Genomic DNA, 24,426 nt, shown 5'->3' on the forward strand with positions numbered 1-24,426 from the left:
CAATTTAGTTATTGATTGAAAAAAAAATCTAAGCAAACTTTTACATGACATTGTATATGTAAAATAAAGTACAATTTCCACTTAATTCAGTCTTCAAATATTTTTTATTGGAAGGCCATGCATTGCCTTCATTTATTGTATTTCAAATCACTGTACATTTACTTTTGTGAAAACACTGCCTGCATTTTCTAGTACAAAAAAAACCTAAAAATTGTTTCAGGAATGTAGAGAAATATCCAACTTAAATAGCGAAAAAGTGCACCATAATTACTGCTGCACTGCAGTCATTTCTGCATTTCCCATGTTTCTTAAATAACTATCTTGTCTGATAACACACAATATAAAGAGCAATTATGAAAAACAGACATTTACATATACTTCTAAAGTCTTATTGAGAATATCCTGTTGGCATTGGATAACCAATCATAGGCGCAGCTGCAGTAGCAGGATATGCGTATGCCTGTTGGTTCATACCATTGTGCATATTTGGAACGTTACTTCCATATTGCTGAGTGCTATCATAACCATTCTGGTAAGTCCCTGTTGGATTACCAGTCCTAAAACTGGTCTGTATACCAGCGGACACAAAATTACTTCCAAAGCTCCCATTGGTGTAATTTGCAGCACTGTAAACACCATTCTGGGTTTTTGCCCCAAAATCTCTCTTAAGCAGACTAGAGTAACCTCTGTCATAATTTTCCCTATCTCTAAAGGTATTAAATCCACCCCTTTTGCCTGCAGAGTATCTGTCTCGACGGTCATCCTTCATGCCTCCTCTACCCCTGGAACGACCTGTCAAGAAAAATTGTAAACCGATTATTTCTCACACAAATCATTATTAATTTAATCAGCTTTTATTCACTATGTGTGTGAAATTTTCTCAAGTCAGTTTCACATTGAAGAATTTACTCACCTGCCAATCCCATTTAAATGGGTTTGTAGACAATTATGTGACCCCAAACCACCAACATTTCTTATTGAAGATTGGTCTTACCTGAACCCCTGTCTTCAACCAACTGAAGCAACTTGGGATTAATTGCTTGATTAGCTTCACGAAGCACAGAGATAAGGTCGCTCACTTGCTTTATGTTATTAGGTGTAAAGAAAGTGTATGCTGTGCCTGTTTTGGTACTGCGAGCAGTTCTTCCAATTCGATGAATATAATCCTCTGAGGAGTTAGGGTAGTCATAATTGATGACAAATTTCACATCTTCCACATCTGTAAGGTGTTGCAGTGTGGCAAAATAACAATGTACGGAGTTTTGCACACCACAACAGCCAGACCAAAAATAAAAAGTTAGACAATTGTATTCCCAAGAAGGTATGGGCTGCAAAAAATACAGTTAAAATGGTTATCCATTCCCTGTAGGAATACCATTGAGGTTGAGGAAAAAAAAACAAAAATAATAGTCATTTGTATGCCATTACCCACCCGTAGAATCTGTCAAAAGGACTTGTAGTCCCTAACATTCCCAAATCAGCAAGTCCCCTTAAAAGATCATCAAGTGACATCTGAATGCTTCTGTGCAGTAGGGCCACTTAAAGGTTCACAGCAACTTCTTCATGTGCTCATTTTGAGGACCTTTAAACAAAAATGTACATGGTCCTTTGCCATTACACACTCATCAGAAGTTCAAAATTCTGGCCACACTGCTTGTCTTGCCAAGACCTTACAACCGCAGCTGCAAGAAAAACATACCTGTCCCCCAAAAGTTGTTTTTATGCACTGTGTCTCGTCTAGGCAAGCGCTTCCAAGAAGCCAGGATTCACTTGAGAATGTGTCTCTCTCTGGCAGGTCTCGACATGACGACTACTGTGTAGGTGAGGGAGGAACTTTCAAAGCATTGCTTGCTTTTCCCACTGACTAAGTGTGAGAAGTTGCTCCTGTTCTAGAGCTCATGTGCCAGTACTCACCAATTTGTAAAAGGCTTAGTACCTTTTAAAGCTGCTCTCTCCATTTCAAACTTGAACAAAAATTTCATTGAACATTGATGTTTGGAAATATTTCTTCGACATTTCAGCAAACTCACTGAAACTCAAAGACCCACAGATCACAGTCAACAGTTTGAAACAATGCTGTACCATGGCAGTCATGCAAAGCATGGGACAGAAGAAATACCACGGCAGTGAACTGTGAGGATAACTTGCATTTTTTCCCCCTCGGAGAGAACAGTTTACGGGGCAGAAGTCGTATGTTCTGCCTTTTGAAGATTACTGGCACACTTTCAGCTTTTCACCTCTCTAATCGACTGGAAGGAGCCAGCCGATCACTAGTCCTCCATCCCCCTCGAGTCCTCCGATTGTCATGCCTAGGCCTTGCCACAAAGACTGCACCTTTATATGAAAAAAACTTAGAAAAAATGCAGAGGTTAAAGAAAGCAATAAACTTTCTTTAAAAATCATATGGAGATCTTCTGGAAAACCAAGCCACGAATTCGAGTTTGTACTAACCTAGCCCTCTGGAAGCCACATCTGTAGCAATCAGAATAGGAGCTTTTCCATGTTTGAATTCTGCAAAAGACAACATGCATATACAATCACTAATCTGACCAAAATTGTAGGTTTTGAAAGGGGCTGGGGGGGGGGGAGTAACCTTCATTTGAAATACTTGCCATTTAGAACCCAGTCACGTTCCTGTTGACTCTTGTCACCATGGATACCCATGGCAGGCCACCTAAATTAAAGAAAAGTTGTAAGATGCATATTTAAAACCTGCTAGGTTTTAGTCTAGCACTTAACTTTTTGGTCAATCCCTCTAATTTCACCTAAAATGTTAATACAGTTCTACCTATACTACCAAATGATTCCCATCCACAAAATTCAAATCCATCACTCCTGATCTAAACTTGCCTTCTCCTCTAAAATCAACTCTAATATACCTGCTCTTCAATGGAAGAAGCCTACATACCCGTCTCGCCTCATTTTTCTAGTAAGTTCATCACATCTTCTTTTGGTTTCAACAAAAACAATGGTTTTATTCTCCTTCTCACTCATGATCTCTTCCATTAGACGAATAAGTCTTGAAAGAAAAAAAAATTGTAAACTTTAATAAAAGTCCATGGTACAATCACACATGTATGGTCAAGGTACACGGCCACAAATCAGAAACACCTGCTACCCACTAATCAAGCAATTCTACCTTTAACCCTTAAATACACCACAGGGTATGTTTTCCTATAGGAATGCTATAAATATGGTGACAACTAATTATCTGAATTAGGGAAGCAAGAATTTTCAGGACAGGCTAATTTTAAATGAACATTAAAATCCCACCACACTCAAAGTCACTTTTAAGATAACGTATAAAACAGGAATTTATCTTATGTACCAATTGTTTTTATAGTTAAGACTTATATTACTTACTTTTCATCCTTTTCAACGTCATGACACACATCCACAATCTGAAGAATATTGTGGTTTGCACTCAGTTCTAGTGCACCAATGTTTATGTGAATATAGTCTTTCAGGAAATCTTCAGCAAGCTGTCTTACTTCTTTTGGCCAAGTCGCACTCCACATTAGAGTTTGCCTGTCAGGCTAAAAAAAATTTGGATTAAAAATTTGTATTTGAAGAATAAATTCAGAGGTTAAGTTTAAATAAATAAAGTATTTAAGAGTACTTACTCTTATCTGATCCACAATCTTCCTTATTTGGGGTTCGAAGCCCATATCAAGCATTCTATCTGCTTCATCAAGGACAAGGTAGGTGGTTCTTCTCAGATTTGTTTTCCCACACTCTAAAAAGTCAATCAGTCTTCCAGGTGTTGCAATACAGATTTCCACACCTTCAATTAAACACATAAACGTTAACTAAGACATTGAGAATTTTTTAGCACCATCAGTGACAATCTTTTTTTGTTACATACCTCTCTCCAAATCACGTATCTGTGGTCCCTTGGGAGCACCGCCATAGATGCAAGTAGACTTCAACCGACATGCTCTACAGTATTCAGCAGCTACTTGCTGCACCTGCTGGGCCAGTTCCCGAGTTGGTGCCAGCACCAAGCACTAAGGAAAGAGGAACAGAAAGTGAAAAACATCTTTCAGCAGAATCCTGGGTAAATTAGTAATTTACTGCTCTTTTGGCAGACAATCTCTAACTAAATAGGGTAAGATAATGTCTATATAAAACTAACGCAAGTTTTATCTTTTGCTGTTTTATGTTCTAAAAAATCTCTACATTACACATATGGCCAAAAATTCAAAGGGAAAAAAAATGTATGTATACTTACAATAGGCCCATCACCTCTCTCTAGGAACGGCTGATGATTGATGTGGACAATGGCAGGCAGCAAATACTATTTAAAGGGGAGCAAACAGCAGAAGTTACGTTAAAATACTTCTTGCTTTTTACTTCTAACCCAATTCCTCTAGCACATTATCACAGGATCTCAAAAGTTCTTTCAAACTTACAGACAATGTTTTCCCAGATCCAGTCTGTGCCACTCCAACCATGTCCAATCCACTTAGAGCAACTGGCCATCCCTGAGCTTGAATAGCAGTGGGTTCGGTAAAGTTCTGTCTGGCAATCACATCCATGACGTTTGCTGTAATTATCAACACACATTTAGAAAAATCAGTAAGGCCAAGAAAAGGGAATTTTTAAAAAAGGACAAAACTCAAAACTAGTACTTACCAGGAAAGTTTGCTTCATAAAAATTCAGAACTGGCTTTGGGCAGTTGTGACCTCTAACTGTAACTTCCTTGCTTCTTCTGTATGTCTCTACCTCTTGCTACAAAACAAATAGTAATCTCTTAAGTCTTACGACAACCTCCTCCAACTAAATATGCAAACAATAAGCCCCTAATCTTATAATTGATTAGGAACTTTAACATAGCCATTTTAATCTGGATCCACGTGATGAAAACCCTACATGGCACAGAAAAATATCTGTGTTATACTCTACCATGCTAAGTAGAAAAATTCAGAGCCATTTATTTCCAAAAGTGAGTAACACCTCTTCCCCATCTAATATAAAAGCATGATTTCCCACAACTTGGTCATTTGCCGACACATTTCTGGTCGGATTTTGACTTACTGTAAGTCACTAAGTTAAACCTGATGAAGCCACATGAAATTACTCACCGCTGTGCGCCTAGCCAAATCAGGATGTTCTTGATAAAAATTCTTCTCAAATTTTGGCAGTTCATCAAGATTCCACTTCTTTTTAACTAATTTCTCCCCAGGGTTTCCAAACTTCTTTCCTGATAGGGGCCCTGCCCTACTTCCTCCAAATCGAGGTGCACCAAACCTGCAATTAAAAAAAAGAAAGTTACATTTTCAAACCTCTATGTAGGAGTTTATATACACTCTAACTTACTATCCCTTGGCACACACTAAATAAAGATGGACGAAAGACTTCTGGAGGAGTAAGATCTAGTGCTGTCCTTAGTGATGATCATTCTCTCCAAACCACAATTAGCACCCTCTCGTTTCCCGTTGTCCCAAGTACAAGCTACTAAAGCCAAAAAAACAGCCCAGGATTTATCAGGTCGGAAATTGGCTGCCCAAACACCAAAAGCTCAGATTACAAGGACAGACAACAGCTTGTGGCTACTGGTCTTTCCCACGAGCTTAGGAATTAAATGTCTGAGAGAAGGACAATACAAGAAGGGAGGAGCTTACTAACAGCGATGTTATTTACCAGCTGTTTCCAAGCAAAGGATCTTTGGTTTCAATGGATAACGGGACAGCACAGGCAGTGAAAGAAAAACAAGAAAGAGTGGTGGTCTCGGGGACACTTATACAAGCCAATCGACTAGGGAGGAACCGCGGAACGGCTTCCGACCAAGGTAACAAAATTATATAACGCAAGAAAAAAGAGGAGGAGGAGCTGGCGACTACCAGGGGAGGAGTCCCGGCCCGGGCGGAGTCGGCCGGGCGGCGTTCCCGCTGGGGCGGCGCTTCCCCCTTTGTCTCGCATTTCTCTCTGCGCCACATTTTCTCGACGCTGCCATTTTGAGCTCCTCCGCCGGGCGGGGTAACAAAGGCGCCGGCGCCATGTCCGACGCCGGCATTTTGTACCTACGGCTCAGCCACATGGCTGATTACCGTGGCGCCGGCCACCCTCCTGCCCCCGCCGCATCAATGGCTTTCGAAGCGGCCCTCTCGGCTCCCAAAAAAAATCCCGGAGACCCCTAAAACACCTCCCAAAAGGTTGCACTCAACAGCGACGACTTCCTTCTCCTCGAAGCGTCGCGCTTTCCTCCCCTCACAACACGCTCAATTCTCGCTACAACTGCTAAATCGCCGAAGCCCCGACGCTCCCAAACAAAAGGCGAGATTGAGAGCCGTGTATAGAAAAACCTTTCAGTTTTCTACAAATATCAAAATGGCGCAAACCTTCCCTTAAGGAGGCCCAAAAAGGGGCTGAAAAAGCCAAGTTCCCATCGCTACCCGCCCCTCGTTATTTTCATTGGCTTCCCATCCCCCACCCGTGGGGCCTGACAGGTCAGTTCCCCCACTCACCCTCGATCCCGACCGCGGTCTCGGTCACTCGAATAGCCCGACATGGCGTCAATGATTGCGGTTGGCGGGGAACGAAGTGGAGAGAATCTGGTGCGACGAGTCGCTGTGGAGGAGGCTTCGGCAAGCAAAGCCTTGCGGGGGCGGCAGCGGCGGAAGGACGACGGTGACAGGAGCCGGAGCTGCTCCGCAAGAGACCGATGGAAATGAATGAGGTGCCGGCCGCGTCCCGGCAGCCGGTTTTATAGGCTGGACCGCCTCCTCCGCCGCAGAGAATGCTGGGAACCGCTCTATGACCTAATCACCCCGCCCCTGCGCAGAGGCCGCAACGCCCGCAAACGTTCCGGAATCCGCCATGTCCTCTCCCCTCCCCCACCGTCCCTCTCTTAGAGTCGCCCGTTTTTTGCCCTTTCCATGGCTGGGCCCACTCACCACCGGAATGCCTCAGCCTACACTCTCTTGACTTCACCTTTTTCTCGTCTTTCCACACCTCAAGGAAGCTACCCCGCCCTTTTCAGGTCCAGCACAGGCTATAAAATGGCCAGCACAGGGGAACCCACTCGGTCCACTTGGAGTTGTTTACGTCTCCAAACAGCCCTCACGCCCAGAACCATACGAGACACGAAGGCGGACCCTGACATTGTCACGTGGCTGACCCCGCCCACCGGGTGAGCGGACCGCACTACTTCCTCAGTTGGCGTCGGCGGAGGAATACAAAACGAAAAGCTCACCGGAAATGCCGCGCTAATGCCGCGCTAATGCCGCCGGGAGACCGGCTCCGGCTGCTGCGTGACCCGCACTGTCAAACCCACCCACTTGAGAGTCGCTTAGCGCGATCTTTAGGGAGGAGAATGGTATCCAGAGCCCCCAAACCGCCGCCTCGGCGCGTGTTGCGAAAGGAAGTGCTCCTCTGATGACCAATCAGTAGCGAGAAGCCGTTTTAACGCCCTTCCCTCTTTCACTCCTCCTTCCCTGCACTTTCCTGTCGTTCCCCCTCCTCTCAGCGCTGTGTGCGCTTGTTGCGGCCCTTTCAGGACACCGTCCCCCGCGCGCCCAGCTGGGAGTCGGGCGGCGACCTGCTTCCGCGACATGGCCAGCTCAGAGGCTGGTGAGTCTCAACCTGGAATCCCGGTGTAGGTGGACTACAGCGGTCCAAGTCGCCGAACGCCCCTGCCTATTATATCTTGAGACTTCAGGCCGGCTTCAGCTAGGGCTGGGCTGCCAGCGGGGCTCGTGACAGACACTCCGTCGTAGTTAGCAGGTTATCTGGAGTGTCTCAGCCCAGTTCTCTGTCCGCTTGGAAGCCGTCGAGCGCGATTTTGGGGGTAGGGGAGAGAAGGTCCCTGTGGCGAGACCTGTAGTTTGCTTGCATCCTGGCTGCAAAAAAGGGCAGTCGAAAAGTTTCTTCCCCGGGGTATCTAGCCGCTTTCAAGTGCTCTTTACTCTTGCATTGTGGGGACTGAGGTGGTACCGGAATTGTATTATTGAACTTTGGAGGAATGGCACTCAAGATCTGTTGATGCCCCTACCAAAGAAAAATAGTGAATTTTTCTCTTCCGTGCCCTCTGGAGTCACCGGTTTTCCCTAGCATCGCTTTTGAAATGTGAATTGATTTGGTCGTCTAGGACGCTTTCATCCTTTTCTCCAGAACAGCGTTCAGATTAGTTGTCATGGTTTGGGCAGCTGTGAGAAGTGGGTGTGGGGGAGAGGGAGATGATGTGCCTTTAAGAGACACACACGTACACATTGTTTTCTGGGAAGAGAGAGATAATGTGCCTTGAACATACAGTCACACATTTTAGAACATACTGAAGACACTCGAATGCAGAATAAAGGAACTTTCCCTTTAATCAACAATCATTTCAGGGAACAAACATTTCAAGTTTTCTAAATTACCTTCGGTGGAGAAACCCTTGAAATAACTTTTCTAATTCCAACAATATCTGGGCGGGGGGGGGGGGAGTGGGTCGTACACAGGAAACTTACACAGTATCGGTAATGTGCTAATTCTGAATTTAGGGACTTTTAAATATATTTTCCGTATTTCCTTTCATTTAGTCAAATACAAAAAAAACCCAACAAGTGCAGTAGTGTTGGTGTCATTACTCCAGTTCTTAACAGCCTAAGTTAATCACCACCTATTTGGACACCAGAGAAATTGTTTGCATAAGATAATTGGGTAAAAACATGACTAATGCTATTGGGAATTTGAAGTGACATCCATTAGTAGTTTCTGATAGCCTCAGATTATCTTGTTTGGGACACAATGTTCCCACTTACCTATAAATATATTACAAATAAAAACACCTACCTATGGCTTGTAAAATAAGAACCACAGTAAATAACTTAAGATTTTAGGTTGCAACAGTCAAAATTAGATTTGTATTACATTTTTGACTGCATTGAAATTATAGCAGTCTGGAAGTCATCTCAAGTAATTAGATACATCTTTTCAAAAATCATGCCTAGGAGGGTCTTTGAAATTCTATAAAAGTCAAATTCCTTATCTTCTACAGAACTCAATGTCTGTTTTTGTGAGGGTTTTTTTTGTTTTGTTTGTTTTTTCAAATTATTACTTTTTCTAGTGCTTTTTAAGGCTGACCTTTTCTCTTTCTCTCCCAACAGATTGGGTAGCCATTGCCAATAACCTTCTTTTGAAATGTCACATACACCTGAGGATACATGAACTAGAAGATTGTGATGCTAATGTCTTTATTGCTTTTTATCAATCCATTTTGGGAGAAAAGGTACCAGGTAAGGGTGCTAAAAAGTGGGAGTAATAATGTCTATATCTTACCCCAGAAGTTTCTAGTGCCTTTAAGTGAGATCCTATGGTATTTATAAAATCTTGAGTTTTCTCTTTGTCTGCATTTTATGTCTATCTAATTATTGCATTCATTACCTTAATGAATACTTTATGAGACCCACTCATAGTAACAGCCTTGGTCAAATCAGTTTGACTGGTCTTGGTTGTCACTGTTTAATCATGTTTAATGCCTTGTGAAAGTCACGTTTTCTGTGACTAAAGGTTCTAAAATTGAGTGGAACTTGGGAACTTGTGCAACTCTGTTGCTTAACCAACATTATAGATTAGAATTGATGTTTGTACTGTATCCCTGGTTAAATATCTCAGAGTCCTGATCCATAGATTTCTCTGCCTTCATTTCTTCATATAAGAAATGTACTAAAATAAGCTCTACGTAGTCTCTCTTCCTTTCCCACTGTTACCATGAGTCCCTCCACACTTCCTGGAATAATGGAATAGCCTCTAGCTGGTGTCTTTGATGCTAGTCTCAACCCTCTTTAGCGTTCAGAGGCATATATGAGTACTTATTAGGCCAATCTTTTAAAATACATTTTCATCCTTCCCAAAAAACATTCATCTTCTCAACACCGGAGGAGGAACTCCAAATTTAAGTTGATATTAAAAAATCCTTCTGCACTCAGGTCTATACTGATCTTTTAAACCTCTATGCCAGTCATTCTTAATAGGGCCCTTTAAAAGGACATACAGTAACCCTCCTTTCACACCTGTTGTTTTTTTTCTCTCATGGAAAGCAGCCCATGGTTATAGGTTAGTAACTGTCACCCGTACAATCGTATTATCATCTTGAATTTAGGGAATTTTTTTAATTGGGGAATATTGGGGAACAGTGTGTTTCTCCAGGGCCCATCAACTACAAGTTGTTGTCCTTCGGTCTAGTTGTGGAAGACGCAGCTCAGCTCCAAGTCCAGTTGCCGTTTTCAATCTTTAGTTGCAGGGGGCACAGCCCACCTTGTGGGAATCGAACTGGCAACCTTGTTGTTGAGAGGAGAGCTCTCTAACCAACTGAGCCGTCCGGCCACCCCGAATTTAGGGACTTCTTTATCTTCTTTAGTGTACTACTTAATGTAGAGCATGTTCATAAGTTTATTCAACCATATTCAATCAATAAATATGCAACCAATAAAGATTCTGTGTGGAATTCAGGCTCTATTAACTTTATCTGTACTTTATAAAAACTGTTCTGTTTGGGCAGAGCTTACTGTTGTAGCAGTTGAACTTACTCAAGAGCCTGGTCCGAGACAGATAGATGAAAACTTGGACCCTCACAGATGCAAAATTAAGTAGCTTTTCTTCCACAGACCTCATAGCTATTCCTAGGAGTCAAGAGGATGAAGCTCACAATGTACAAGCAGTAATCGATTCACTGGCCTTGGATTACCTGCAGGTCAGCTTGTCTCACATAACAGGTTGGTATATACTTAACCTCCAGATAATTTTGCGTTTTACTAAAATAACTTGTTAGACAGAACCCAGGACATTATTTAATTATTTAATTAGCCAAATGAATAAGCTTGTGAAATAGACCAAATGGCAAGACTGAGCCAAGACAATTGATTGAGTATATATATAGTTAAGGCAGCCGTCCGTGAGAGCTTTCCTGGGAGAGTCAGACATTGAGTTTATGATGGATCTCAGAGTCCTAGAGCTGGTAGTTTGAGGTATGTTGTTATTGAGGTAGTTTCTGTTGTTGTTTTGTTATTTTAAAGCTACCATGCTACTTGTTTGTAGTAGCTAAAAATTGGAAACATCTAAATGTCCATTCATGGTGACAGGTTAAATAAATTATGGTAGCTCCATACAGGGAACTACTCTGCAACTGTAAAAGATGATTGATCATGCTCTTTATGTACAATGTTCCATATTAATGGGACAATCATCATTATATATTGTGTGAGAAAAATGTGGTGCAATTACAATGATAATATGCAGAGTATGCTACTATTTGTAAAAGCAAAGGCGGGGAGAATATTTATGCAATAGATTTCATGTAGAAGGACTCTCTAGAAGCATATACGAGAAACCTGTAATACTGGTTGCCTCCAATAAGAGGAAGTAAAGGGCTGCAGGACAAGGGTGGGATGAGACTTCATTATATACCTTTCGTAATTTTTAAATTTTGAATCGTGATTACCTATTCAATATAAATAAAACTATAAATTATTTTTTGAACCTTTTTCCAAAATAATTTCCAGCTAATGAACAGAAGGAATCTTGGGAACTTGAAACTAAAATCACTAAAAGAGGGTTTATACTGTTGATTTATTCTTTAAAGAGATAAATGTTAATCAGGATAGGTTATGTACATCTCTTAATTTGATACCGACAAGAACAAATTTTTGCAAAAATACTGTCTTAAGTTTTTGAGTGCAGTTTGGGGAGAGTAAATGTAGTAAATTATTTTGGAGATGATTCATTTTGAGGGGTAATCGTGGGGTTTCCCTGTTCTTTTGCAATTTAGAATTGCTTTATCACCGGAGTAGGGCAATTTCTGGTATTCGTGCTTTTAAAACATACTATATGGCAAGGTAGTGTCCACGTATAGAACTTTTTACAGTAGAGCTTCTCCTGACAACTCACACCCACCCATGAAAAGTTACAAACTGCTTACCTCCTCCAGTAGCCTGCAGAGCAGCCTTTTTACTCCTGTGTTGTGTAAAGCAGTTTCTCCTCCACTATGAAGCACTGCATTCTGGCAGGCAGTCTAAGTTGCTGGGTTGGCAGAGTATGCTCCCCATCCTGGAAACTATGAAGTCCTGAGTATACCCCTGGGGTATACTTGTGTATCTTGTTAAGCCAGAAAAACATAAGGCTTAAAAACAAGATTTCTGTTTGTTTTAAACAGAAAAACACCTGTCAAACATTGTTTTTACTAGTATTATAAAACATCCAATTTCTGGTTTAGGTTTGTTTTGCATCATAACTGAAGTTATAAATGGCTAGATTCTTTCAAATATCAAATTTCCACCCTGCCTCTTCCATACGAGCTTGAACTCACAAGAAAGCGAGGCATGATCTCCCCAAGGACAACCGAGTGTCTCAAGAGTTAAGTTCATCCACACCTGATGCTGACTGGAGTCCATTTTAGGGAGCATTAAACATGTCAAGTTTCCATGCTTTAAGCAACCCATTTCTTGTCAACATTTCAAGTTAACGTTGATTAAAAATCTATTATGGGCCAGGTGCTGTGCTAGGGACATTTAAAGATTAATTTCTGGGCATGAAGCCGATGAGCTGGAGATGAGGATGGAGAGTTTGGGGGTGTGAGATTAAAAAGGGTTTTACGTGTAGGGTGCCATGGATGGTTTTTAATTTTTTTTAAAAATACTATTATCTATACAAAGTGAATAGGAGTTAAATAGAAAAAGTTAGGAATTCCCGATGAAAGTTTCCTGGCAAGTTTTTTTATTGTTTTGTTTTTATATTCCTTTACTGCTATTTTCTTCAGTACAAACAGGATCCCAATATCTGAAAACGTTCTCTCCTGCCATTTTTTTCCCCCACCAGCCAAAAAAAGTTCTGCTTAGCTGTTATTTTGGTATAAGTCTTACCAGAGGATGTATTCTTAAATCCATTTATTTTACTTCTTGATAAAGGACTATGCCAATGAATTATCAAACACCATATCCAAGACTACCCCCCTTTTAATTCAGATATAATAAGGCATTAGAAAATTGATGTTTTAATACAGTAGACCCCTGAACAACAGAGGGGTTAGGCATGCCAATCCCTGTGCAGTCAAAAATCCATGTGTAACATGTCAGCCCTCTGCATATGTGGATTCCCAACGATGGATAGAAAATACTGTTTTCGAACCACAGTTGGTTGAATTCTCAGATGCAAAACCCAGGGATACGAGGGCCAACTATATATTTATTGAAAAAATCCGTGTAAGTAGACCCACACAGTTCAAAACGGTAGTTCTTGTGTCAGCTGTATTTATAATATTTCTCCTGGGTTGGTTTATAATCCTTGTATCTTGAACAATATTTTCATAGCGGTATATCCATTTCAAAATTATGAAGCTTTTGATTTCTTGGTTAAATTTTTTAATAACTCTATTTTGTGTTCAGGAGAAAATATAGTGAAAGGAGATAAAGAATCTATTAAGAATCTCCTAGAAATATTTGATGGGTTGCTGGAGTATCTTACGGAACACATCAGTGAAACATCTCACGAGAGAAGTAAGTTTAAAAAGAAATTTAGTTTGGTTTATTTTTATGTTACATACCTTTTTGCCTTTTATATTTTTGCCTGTCTTTCTTCACAGGAATTAAAATCATTAATACAGTACATCTGATAATTTAATTTAATTTAATTGTAAATTAAATTTCAATTCTTACTGTTCCAAGTGGTTGAAAACTCTATCTTAGACTGTCATCGTATCCTTTGTTAACTTGGATGTTGCTTATAAATTACTTTAAAACTAATCTATAATAGAAAGATAAATTCTGGCTAAAATTGCTTATTATTGCATGAATTTCCTTACTCCAAAATTTCCTATGTCAAAACTGCCATTTTTGTTACAAATTTGGATGTTGGCTGAGGTATCAGCAAGAATTGGTGCATTTCTGTCTTCAGCCTACATTTAGGTTTATGACAGCTTGAATATTTATTTTACTCTTCCAGTAACTCAGTTCCCTAAATTGTAACAATTTATTGTGTGAAATTTTGATTTTGTTTTTTAATGATAATTATAAAGATTAATATTGCCATATTATTTTCCAAAAAGGTTATGGTTTAAACTAGGTCAGCAGTATTTAAGAGCTATAACCTTCGGCTCAATAAATCCCTTTTCTCTAGGGGTTTATTCTAAGGAAATTATACAAAAGAAAGTAAGGCACTTGAAGGTCTTCGTTACAATGTATGTCATAATTGGAATAATATATGACCCATTTAAGAATGGGTTTAATGTTGTAAAGTTGTCCAAAAAAAGTTTTCAGTAATAATAGCAGTTAAAATAAATTCTGATATAAATGAAGACAAAAAAGTTGGGTAAGCTCATCATTCCTAATTCTCACATTGTTGATGGTGAGACCTATGCTGTGATTAGAACATTGGAAGTTAATCTTAAATTCTTTAGTTAGAGTAATTTTCTACCTTTTATCCTTGTTGCTAAAACGATTTAAAAGCATATATAGGTAAGGTCTGGAAGGAAAGATGGAAAGGCATACCACACTGGATATTTCTTTTTTTATTTAAAAAACTTTTGAATGTTTTGAGTGTTGAGTATTTTTTAGTGTTTAATGTATGTTAAATATCAGCCTAGGTACCCTAGGAGGATTCAAAGCTGCATGCCACATTTAGTGCTCCCAAAGACACCTACGCTCGTCAGGGAGATAGCTATAAATGCATACAATAAAAACACTATAGGAGAATTGGGGGAGCATGAAAGACATGTGAAACCTAATTCAAGGCTACTAGTGGGTATTTTGATGCTCCGTGGCTTTTTAGTCATCTTAGTTCCAAGATTAAGAGGTAGAATACTTCCTCTAAGTAAAGAGATTAATTTGGAAAGTTACAATGACAGCTGCAGTTTTTACAAAGTAGTGCTTGATGGTAGGTGGGGGAGGGATGATAGTGACCTGACCAAGGACAGGGCAGTGGGGATGGAGAGAGGACAGAACGTAGAGATACTTACATATGAGTCTGGTAATAGTGAATTGCTCAGGGAGGGATCTCCCCAGGGGGAGGTCTGTAGAATGTGGAGAGCTTAGTGCAGCTAGGCTCAGAGGTGGCCTCCCTATGTGGTAGTACCTTAGTTGGCAGTGTTTTCTAAGTCTGCTTGTTACCTTACAGGTCCAAGTTTATATGGCATTATTACCTAGAGCTGATCGGACTTTTCAGAACAACAATGGGAAATCTTTATTATCACTAGTTACATCAGGTGTGCAGAACAGCTTCGCCCTGGTACTTGCGTGAGCATTTCATTTACCACTGAAGAAAAAAGGGATTTGAAAGCAGATCATGGGCTCAGTGCAAAGTGCCCCCCACTGTATGATTGAAGCTCTCTAAGCCTCAGTTTTCTCATCTGAAATTCTTTTGCAGTTGTAGAGAAGGTTAAGTGAGTAGATGTGGATAGTTTAGCACTGAGCGTAGCTCAGAGTAAATGCACAATGATTGTTAGCTAATGTTATTAAAATATTGCTTGGTGAATACAGAAATAATAAAAAATGAAGAGGGATGTTCAAACATGAAATCTCTAAAAATGGGGATGGGAATGTCCACAGGGGTAGGTCTGAATCATGGCAGGTTTCACCCACATACCTCCTGAAATCACTCCCCTGGTGAGTTACTCAGCCTCTGATGAAAGTGTGTATTCATCAGGTAGTTTGGGGTAGAAAAAAGGTTGTTAGTCCGAAGGAAAATTTCATCCAAGCCTTGGATGATATCTGACTTTTAGGTTAGGGCGTGATTGTCTTAGAGTTTGAGGTAGGCTGACGCTGTCATGTTTTTCTGAAGCCATACCTTAGTATCTTGTTTCAGATATTCCTTATAGACAGAGAGGTATAAAGATAATAAATAGACCTACCACCCAGCTTAAAAAATAAAACATTGTGAATACAACTATAGATCCTGATTTTAAAGCAAAATTTGTGTTGTTTCTTTGTTACCCAAGTAATATGTGCTCATTACAAGTGATGATTTGGTTCTTTCTAATTTCACTTTCTCAAGAGCCCAGTTTACCAGGAGGAGTTGAGGGTGCCTTTTTTTCCTTACCTCTACCCACCCCCTGTATAGAAATAGTATATTAACAGGGTTTTTGGTTTTTTTTGGTACTGTTTTTATCTATTCTAAACAGGTGAAACTGGACAAGGTTTTAAAGAATCCCACGGAGTAGAGCCTTTGGAAGAGTCAGAAAGTACTAAGGAATCCAAATCGTCATGGAAAGGAGTTTCTTTTGGGAGGTAGCACTCAATGTCTGTGAATTTAATCAAAACAAGTTATGCTTTTCCTTCTAAGAATTAAAATTGCACACAATATACCAGAATGGCAGCAAAAAAACAAACAAAATTAATGTGAAAATTTTACTACTCATATTTTAAACTTCCCTGAGGGAGTTTTAAGAACCTTAAGCTATATACAGTACTTAATTCTCAGCATTAACCACCTATTTATTTTTCAATATTTCCATTCATCTTCAAAGTAGTTTATGTTCCTTGCAAAAAACCTGAAAAGTACAGAAAAATAAAAAAGCAGAAATAAATGAAATCTACCATTTAGAACTAAATAACTGCTTGTTAACATTTTATTGTACTTTAGTCTTTCTTACTGTTTTTTAGTCATATTGTCTATATAATTTTGTTTGCTGCATTTTAAAATTAACACATCAAGTCTTTCCCCAAGGTATTAAACTCTTTATAACCCTTTTAAATCACTGTATAACACACCATTCTTATGTGCATTATAATTTACTAAACCACTTCTCTGAAGTGGAGGTAGTGTTTCCTGTGTTTTTATATATTTTTTAATGTGATACACACTTTTATTCTTCTCCATCCTCCGCAATATCTTTAAGCTGCATTCAGAGTCAAAGAGTATGAATGTTATAAGGCTATTAAAAGTTGCCAAGTTGCTTTCCAAAAAGGCCATGACTGTAACCCCCCAGCAGGATGAAAGTGCTGGGTTACTACGCCCTCATGAACCAATATCACTGACCAATATCAGAGTTTAAAAATTGGTGCTACTTTCAAGACAAAATATAATGTCGTTACAAGTTTGATTGTATTTCTGCTAACTAGAGGTTGAACATGATAATATTCATTTAAACATCTGATTCTGTTTTCTTATGGAGTTTGTCATGGCTTGAAAAGCAGTCAGTACCTTCTTTTTAGGTATAGTACTCTGTGGAAAACTTGTCTTAAAAGAGACCATCATAACATAAATTTCTTGACTCTATTTTTCATTATTAGATTTTTAAAAATAACAAGTGCAACAGTGAAACAATTTAAGGATATATAATGTAAAATGAGTGCTCCACCCAGACTCCCCTCCACTCCACACACTATAGTAACAAGTGTTTATTGTTCTTTGTGTTTAATTCTTGATACTTTATACAGAGCTGTTTCTACCACATATCAATAAAAAAACAAAAACAGATAAGCAGCAAAAAGTGATAAGTGGTAGAAGAGGGTGTCTTTCCCTTTTTCTGTGCATAACAGTGAACAGTCTGAATACTCACAGGCAGGCTGCTTGAAGCAGTTCTCGGGGCTCTCACAGGAAGGGCCTTCTGTGATCATGCTGGGCCCTGAGTAAGTGAGGGTACTCTTTCAGGTGTTCCTTGTCATCTGAGGCTTTGGGCCCCTCTTGGGATGGAGATGAAGCAGAATCCACTGGTGAAATAATTAGACTCGGAGACACAGCACACACCTTTTCTCTAAGAAGTAATGGTGAGTAGTTAAACCTTAAATATCAGTTATTGTTATTCAGCATACAACTATGAAAATGTAAATAACGTTAGGAGTGTTTAAAGTTGAGAAGAATGGGAGAGCCCTAACTGAATTTCAGAATTGAAATTCCAGAATGCCAACATTACCCATAATAATAATTATTACCCATAATATGAACAATTATCTGAAATCAATCAAGTGGGAGTCACAGGCACATGGACAAACAGGTGGATGTAAGTTTGTCCTGTAATATGTAGGACTTGATACGCTGGGAAGAGAATTCTGGATACACCTTAATAGTCTAGTCACATTGAGTGTACTCCTTAGATATAATTTCCTGAACTGGGTAACTCACTTTTTTCATTGTTTCAACCAACAGGTCTGTATATCCAGTGGCAATTTTTCTCCCAGGCTTCAGGCCACATTTCCAACAAACTACTGCTTATACACAGTAAACCTGAATATCTTTCAGGCCTGTTTTGAGCCTCTCACCTTGCCCTCCAACCATCCCACTCCGTCCTGCCCACCTTGTTGCAATGCTCTTCTCTGGCATCATACTGTTTCTTCACAGAGATGCTCTTCCTTTCTATTCCTGGCAAACTCATCCTACAAAGCCCAGTCTCTCCCCCACCTGCCTCAGGCTCTGAGGCTCTGTATTCCTAAAGCATGACCTTCTCACCTTATTTTGGTAACACCATTTTCACATTGCATAGTAACTTTGTCTCTTATGTTAACTGTGAGTTTCAGGGACAGTAGCCACATCATATTCATTCAGCAAAGAACATTTCATAATGATAAAGGGATCAATCCAACAAGAGGATATAACCCTTGTAAACATTTATACGCCCAACGTAGGAGCATCTAAATATATAAAGCAAATATTGACAGACATAAAGGGAGAGATTGACAGGAATACAGTAATAGTAGGAGACTTTAACACCCATTGACATGAATGGATAGATCATCCAGACAGAAAATCAACACAGAAACAGCAGCCTTAAAGCCTGACACATTAGAGCAGGTGGATTTAATTGATGTTTTTAGAATATTTCACCCAAAAGCAACAGAATATACAGTTTCCAAGTGCACATGGGACATTTTCCAGGATAGACAACCTGTTAAGCCACAGAACAATTCTCAATAAATTTAAGAAGATTGAAATCCTATCAGGCATCTTCTCTCTGATCACAATGGTATGAAACTAGAAATCAATTACAAGAAGAAAACTGAAAAATAAACACATAGAGGCTAAATAACATGCTAAATAATAAATGGGTTAACAGTGAGATCAAGAAAATGATCAAAAGATGCCTTGAGACAAATGAAAACACAACGACCCAAAATCTGTGGGACAGAGCCAAAGCACTCCTAAGAGGGAAATTCATAACAATAGACAGGCCTACCTCAAGAAACAAAAATCTCAATCTAACCTTACACCTAAAGGAACTAGTAGAACAAATAAACCCAGAGTGAGTAAAAGGAAGGAAATTTTAAAGATCAGAGAAGAAATAAAACAGAGTCTAAAAAAAACCCAAAAAAACCGAATGATCAATGAAAGCAAGAGCTAGTTCTTTGAAAAGATAACATCGATAAACCTTTAACCAGATTCATCAAGAAAAAGGGGACCCAAAAAGTCAGAAATGAAACACAAATGACAACACCACAGAAATACGAAGGATTGTAATAAAATACTATACACAATTTTATGCCAACAAATTGGACAACCTGGAAGAAATGGATAAATTCCTATAAACACACTCTTCCAAGACTGAATCAAGAAGAAACAGAAAATCTGGACAGACTGATAACTACTAACAAAATCAAATCAGTAATCAAAAAACTCCCAATAAACAATAGTCTGAGGCCAGATGGCTTCACAAGTGAATTTTACCAAACATTCAAAGAATTAACACCTATCCTCAAACTATTTCAAAAAATTAAGAAGAGGGAAGACTCCCAAGCTCATTTTATGAGGCTAGCATTACACTGATTCCAAAATCAGACAAAGACATTACAAAAAAATTATAGGCAAACATCCCTGATGAACATACATGCAAAAATCCTCAATAAAATATTAGCAAACTGAATTCAGCAATACATTAAAAAGATCAAGTGGAATTTATTCATAGGATGCAAGGTTGGTTCAATAACCACAAATCAATTAACGTGATATGCCACATAAACAAAATGAAGGATAAAAGTCATATCAATAGATGCAAAAAAAGCATTTGACAAAATCCAGCATCCATTTATGTTAAAAACTCTCAGCAAAGCCTTTTCACAAAGATGGTGCTGAAAGCCAAGAAGGAAGTCCCTGCCCCTCCCAAAGCCAAAGCCAAAACAAAGGCGTTGAAGGCAAAGAAAGCAGTGCTGAAAGGCGTCCACAGCCACACAAAAGATCCTCACATCACCCACCTTACAAAGGCCCAAAACACCGTAGCTCTGAAGGCAGCCTAAATATCCTCAGAAGAGCGCCCCCAGGAGAAATAAGCTTGACCACTATGCCATCATCAAGTTCCCCCTAACTACTGAGTCAGCTGTGAAGAAAATAGAAGACAGTAATACACAATGTTCATTGTGGATGTCAAGGCCAACAAGCATCAGATAAACAGGTGTGAAGAAGCTCTATGACCTTGAGCTGGCAAAGGTCAACACCCTGATCAGGTCTGATGGAGAGAAGAAGGCATATGTTTGGCACCTAACTATGATGCTTTGAATGTTGCCAACAAAATTGGGATCATCTAAACTGAGTCCAGGTGTCTAATTCTAAACAAAAATTTTTCACCAAAAAACTCTCAGCAAAGTGGGAAAAGAGGTAACATACCTCAACGTTATAAAGGCCATATATGACAAACCCACAGCTAACATTATACTAATGGGGGGAAAGCTGAAAGTGTTTTCCTTCAGATCAGGAACAAGACAAGGATGTCCACTTTCACCACTTTTATTCAACATAGTATTGGTACTCCCAGCCACGGCAATAAGAAAGAAAAGACGTCTATAATGGAAAGGAAGAAGTAAAACTGTCATTTGCAGGTGAGAATGGGTTGCATTTGTTGTGCGGGAGACCCTGCTCGCTGCGCCATTTGTTGTGCGGGGCGGCCTGCGGGGCCTCTGGTCCTGCTCCCCACATAAGAACACAGGATATGGTGAGGCCAAAAAGGAACACCCACGGAGCCATTGGTAGGGGAGTCATACCACTATGGTCTCACTGGAGGCTGGGCCCACCGGGCGTGCGACCTGCTGTCCGCCTTTCCGCCAACCGACCAACGACTCCTCCACTCTCCTCGACTCTGTTCCTCTGCTCTCTTCCGTTCTCCTCGGCAATCCTCGGCTCTCCTCGGTAGCTGCAGCAGTTATACTAGCGGCCAATCGGCTAACCGGCCACAGCCGACGGCCAATCAGCCACAGCTGACGGCCATCCACTACCCGAGCCAGCACCTTTCCACGTGAGGCCGAGAGCCTGTAAACTACTTTCTGGGGCTCTGTCCCCACAAGTTGCATCAAAAATAGATAAATAAAATACCTAGGAATAAATTTAACCAAGGAGGTAAAAGATTTGTACTTGGAAAATTATAAAACATGGGCCGGCTCAGTGGCTCAGGCGGTTAGAGCTCCGTGCTCCTAACTCCAAAGGCTGCTGGTTCAATTCCCACATGGGCCAGTGGGCTCTCAACCACAAGGTTGCCAGTTCAATTCCTCGAGTCCCGCAAGGGATGGTGGGCTCCGCCCCCTGCAACTAAGATTGAACATGGCACCTTGAGCTGAGCTGCCACTGAGCTCCCAGATGGCTCAGTTGGTTGGAGTGCGTCCTCTCAACCACAAGGTTGCCGATTCGATTCCTGCAAGGGATGGTGGGCTGTGCCCCCTGCAATTAGCAACGGCAACTGGACCTGGAGCTGAGCTGTGCCATCCACAACTAAGACTGAAAGGACAACAACTTGAAGCTGAACAGCACCCTCCACAACTAAGATTGAAAGGACAACAACTTGACTTGGGAAAAAGGCCTGGAAGTACACACTGTTCCCCAATAAAGTCCTGTTCCCCTTCCCCAATAAAATCTTTAAAAAAAAAACAAAAACTAGAGTCTGTTTTCCTATTAAAAAAAAAAAAAATAGCCACAGCAATCTTGAGAAAGAATAACAATGGAACAGAATAGAGAACCCAGAAACAAACCCTCACCTATATGGTCAATCTAGGACAAAGGAGGCAAGACTATACAATGGGGGAAAGACAGTTTCTTTAATAAATGGTGTTGGGAAAAGAAGACAGATAACATGCAAAAAAAATGAAACTAGACCCCTTTCTTACATCGTATATAAGAATAAACTCAAAATGGATTAAAGACTTCAAAGTAAGACCCAAAACCATAAAACTCCTAGAAGAAAAATTAGGCAGTAAACTCTCTGACATTGCTCTTAGTAATATTTTTTGGGCAAGGGAAACAAAAGAAAAAAATAAACAAGACTACATCAAACTAAAAAGTTTTTGCACAGCAAAGGAAACCATCAACAAATTGAAAAGACAACCTACTAAATGGGAGAGATATTCACCAATGATACATCCTGTAAGAGATTAATACTGTAGCCAAAATACATAAAGATTTCATACAACTTAACACCAAAAAAAAAAAAAAAAAAAAAAAAATCCAATTAAAATATGGGCAGAGGACCTGAATAGACATTTCTCCAAAGAGGACATACAGATGACCAGCAGACATATGAAAAGATACCATCACCAATCATCAGAGGAATGCAAATTAAAACCACAAGGAGTTATCATCTCAAACCTATCAGAATGGCTATCATCAATGCATCAACAAACAAGTGTTGGCGAGGATATGGAGAAAAGGGAACACTTGTACACTGTTGGTGGGATTACAAGTTGGTTCAGCCTCTATAGAAAACAATATGGAGGTTCCTCAAAATATTAAAAATAGAACTACCATATGACCCAGCAATCCCATTTCTGGGTATTTATCCAAAGAAATCCAAACATTAATTCAAAAAGATATTTGCACCCCTATCTATGTTCATTGCAGCATTACTTACAATAGTCAAGATGTGGAAGCAACCTAAATATCCATTAACACGTTGCGTACGGATCACGAGAATCTTCACGAGGGATTTAAACCCCGCCGTACACAACGTGTTAATAGAGAAATGGATAAAGAAGATATGATACATATATACAATGGAATATTACTCAGCCATTAAAAAGAATGAAATCTTACCATTTGCGACAACATGGATGGACCTAGAAGGTATTTCTCTGACCTAGAATAAGTCAGAGAAAGACAAGTAACATATGATTTCCCTTATATGTGGAATCTTAAAAAAACACACACACACACACAAAAAAAACACACACTCAGATACAGAGAACAAATTGATGGTTGCCAGATATCTGGCAGGAGGTTGGAGGGCTGAGTGAAAAAGGTGAAGGGATTAAGAAGTACCAATTGGCAATTACAAAATAGTCACAGGGATGTAAAGTGCAGCATAGGGAATATAGTCAATAATATTGTAATAACTATATATGGTGTCAGGTGGGTACTAGACTTATCGGGGGTTATCACTTCATTAAGTTACATAAATGTGTAAGCACTATGCTGTCTGTACACCTGAAACTAATATTGAATACTGAATGTAATACTGAATGTCAATTGTAATTGAAAAATTAAAATAAAAATTTTTTAAACCCAAAGAACTTTTAACAGTGCTGGGCTGATTACCATAATTAACATTTACTGTTACTGTAATCTCATCAACTATTTTCATACTTGTTTGTGAATAAATTCTATTGAAAATCTACAAAGGAAAGGGAGTTTGATTCATAAGAAGAAAAAAAACTGAAGAAAAAAAATAGACCCATGTAAAAATGAAGTAGTCGGGTCAAACTGATGACAAATTCAATATCAGGTAGTAGAGAAACTGTGGACCAAGTTATGAAGTTTGAACATTAGACTTCAGGGAGATGGTATTCATGTGAATTATGAAGCCTGGAGGGAGATTCGCATATTTAAAACATTTTGATGTGAAAATGGCTATATTGCACTGGATTGTGGAAAGGGAGAGCATAAAAAAAGATGTTTGCTGATTTTTAAAAGACATCAGGTGAATGCCAAAAATTTACAATACACAGTGTCTTGGAATAAATTGCAAGGACTTTGGTGTCTGTACAAGGTGAATTTTTCTGTATTTAGTGATTACTACGTCAGTTGATCATATTGGTATCAGTGAGTTTTCGGGGTACATTCTCATACCTTCAAAGTGTGGAATAAGTTTATTGTGGAATCTTTCATTCAATGGAAAAGGGGATAAAAAGTCATTAGGAGAGGGGAAATCATGAATCCATTTCCTTTCTGGGGAATTTGTGTTCTGTAGATTTCTAAGGGAGCAAAGTGGATATTTCCTCAATTTCAATAATATTTTAATATAGCTCTCTATGTAATAACATTACAAACCTGATTCAAAATATTAAGCATTCGAAAATTAGACAAAGTATTTGACCTATAAATATTTGATTATGGTACCAGCCAAGATCCCTACCACAGAGATATACCCACAAAACAGCATTTCTACAACTCTGGCATGTTTTTCTAAAGCAAACTAATGAAACACTGTAAAACTTTGCTTTCAAATTGTATAAACGATTCTGGGCTACAGAACTACATCTTGCTATCTGATAGTTATTAAAAGTAGTTGTTATTTAGAGCAATCAGACCAGCATAGTTCTATGATTATG

The 24,426-nt window shown here is 39.5% G+C and overlaps 2 protein-coding genes across 8 annotated transcripts in view; one reads left to right on the forward strand and one right to left on the reverse strand.

The window, feature by feature from the left end:
• Nucleotides 1–85: 85 nt before the first annotated feature.
• On the reverse strand, nt 86–7,372 carry DDX5 (DEAD-box helicase 5). Of its 4 annotated transcripts, none has more exons than XM_074319773.2 (14): nt 7,197–7,372; nt 6,469–6,647; nt 5,086–5,251; nt 4,636–4,732; nt 4,413–4,546; nt 4,232–4,297; nt 3,866–4,007; nt 3,624–3,784; nt 3,364–3,536; nt 2,909–3,019; nt 2,613–2,674; nt 2,452–2,511; nt 995–1,219; nt 86–792 (listed from the first exon to the last, which is right to left on the reverse strand). In XM_074319773.2, the coding sequence occupies exons 2-14, from the start codon at nt 6,510–6,512 to the stop codon at nt 389–391; spliced, it is 1,845 nt and encodes a 614-aa protein (XP_074175874.1). In that variant the 5' UTR covers nt 6,513–6,647; nt 7,197–7,372; the 3' UTR covers nt 86–388. The 4 variants fall into 4 exon arrangements, with proteins under 4 accessions (XP_074175874.1, XP_019588441.1, XP_019588440.1 ...); XM_019732882.3 differs by lacking the exon at nt 7,197–7,372 and adding an exon at nt 6,935–7,093; XM_019732881.3 differs by lacking the exon at nt 7,197–7,372 and adding an exon at nt 6,898–7,054.
• Nucleotides 7,373–7,396: 24 nt separating this feature from the next.
• CEP95 (centrosomal protein 95) overlaps nt 7,397–24,426 on the forward strand; it is a 33,447-nt gene continuing 16,417 nt past the window's right edge. For all 4 annotated transcript variants that reach the window (XM_074319772.2, XM_019732886.3, XM_074319771.2 and 1 more), the window contains exons 1-6: nt 7,397–7,573; nt 9,091–9,219; nt 10,591–10,698; nt 13,363–13,473; nt 16,092–16,197; nt 17,564–17,679. In XM_074319772.2, the coding sequence (XP_074175873.2) occupies nt 7,555–7,573; nt 9,091–9,219; nt 10,591–10,698; nt 13,363–13,473; nt 16,092–16,197; nt 17,564–17,679 (589 nt within the window). In that variant the 5' untranslated portion in view covers nt 7,397–7,554. The remainder of the gene's footprint in view (nt 7,574–9,090; nt 9,220–10,590; nt 10,699–13,362; nt 13,474–16,091; nt 16,198–17,563; nt 17,680–24,426) is intronic.

The sequence above is a fragment of the Rhinolophus sinicus genome, chromosome 12 (genome assembly GCF_057876585.1).
Source record: "Rhinolophus sinicus isolate RSI-liver-muscle chromosome 12, RSI-T2T, whole genome shotgun sequence".
Classification (NCBI taxonomy): domain Eukaryota; kingdom Metazoa; phylum Chordata; class Mammalia; order Chiroptera; family Rhinolophidae; genus Rhinolophus; species Rhinolophus sinicus.

What these genes read in the sequence shown, in the direction of transcription:
- DDX5 (XM_074319773.2), bottom strand. Translation starts at nt 6,512, where the DNA reads ATGTCGGGCTATTCGAGTGACCGAGACCGCGGTCGGGATCGAGG. An exon ending in TTATGAAGCAAACTTTCCTG is followed by an intron (nt 4,547 to 4,635) that starts GTAAGTACTAGT and finishes TGATAATTACAG; the next exon opens with CAAACGTCATGGATGTGATT. An exon ending in AGAAAAATGAGGCGAGACGG is followed by an intron (nt 2,675 to 2,908) that starts GTATGTAGGCTT and finishes TCTTTAATTTAG; the next exon opens with GTGGCCTGCCATGGGTATCC.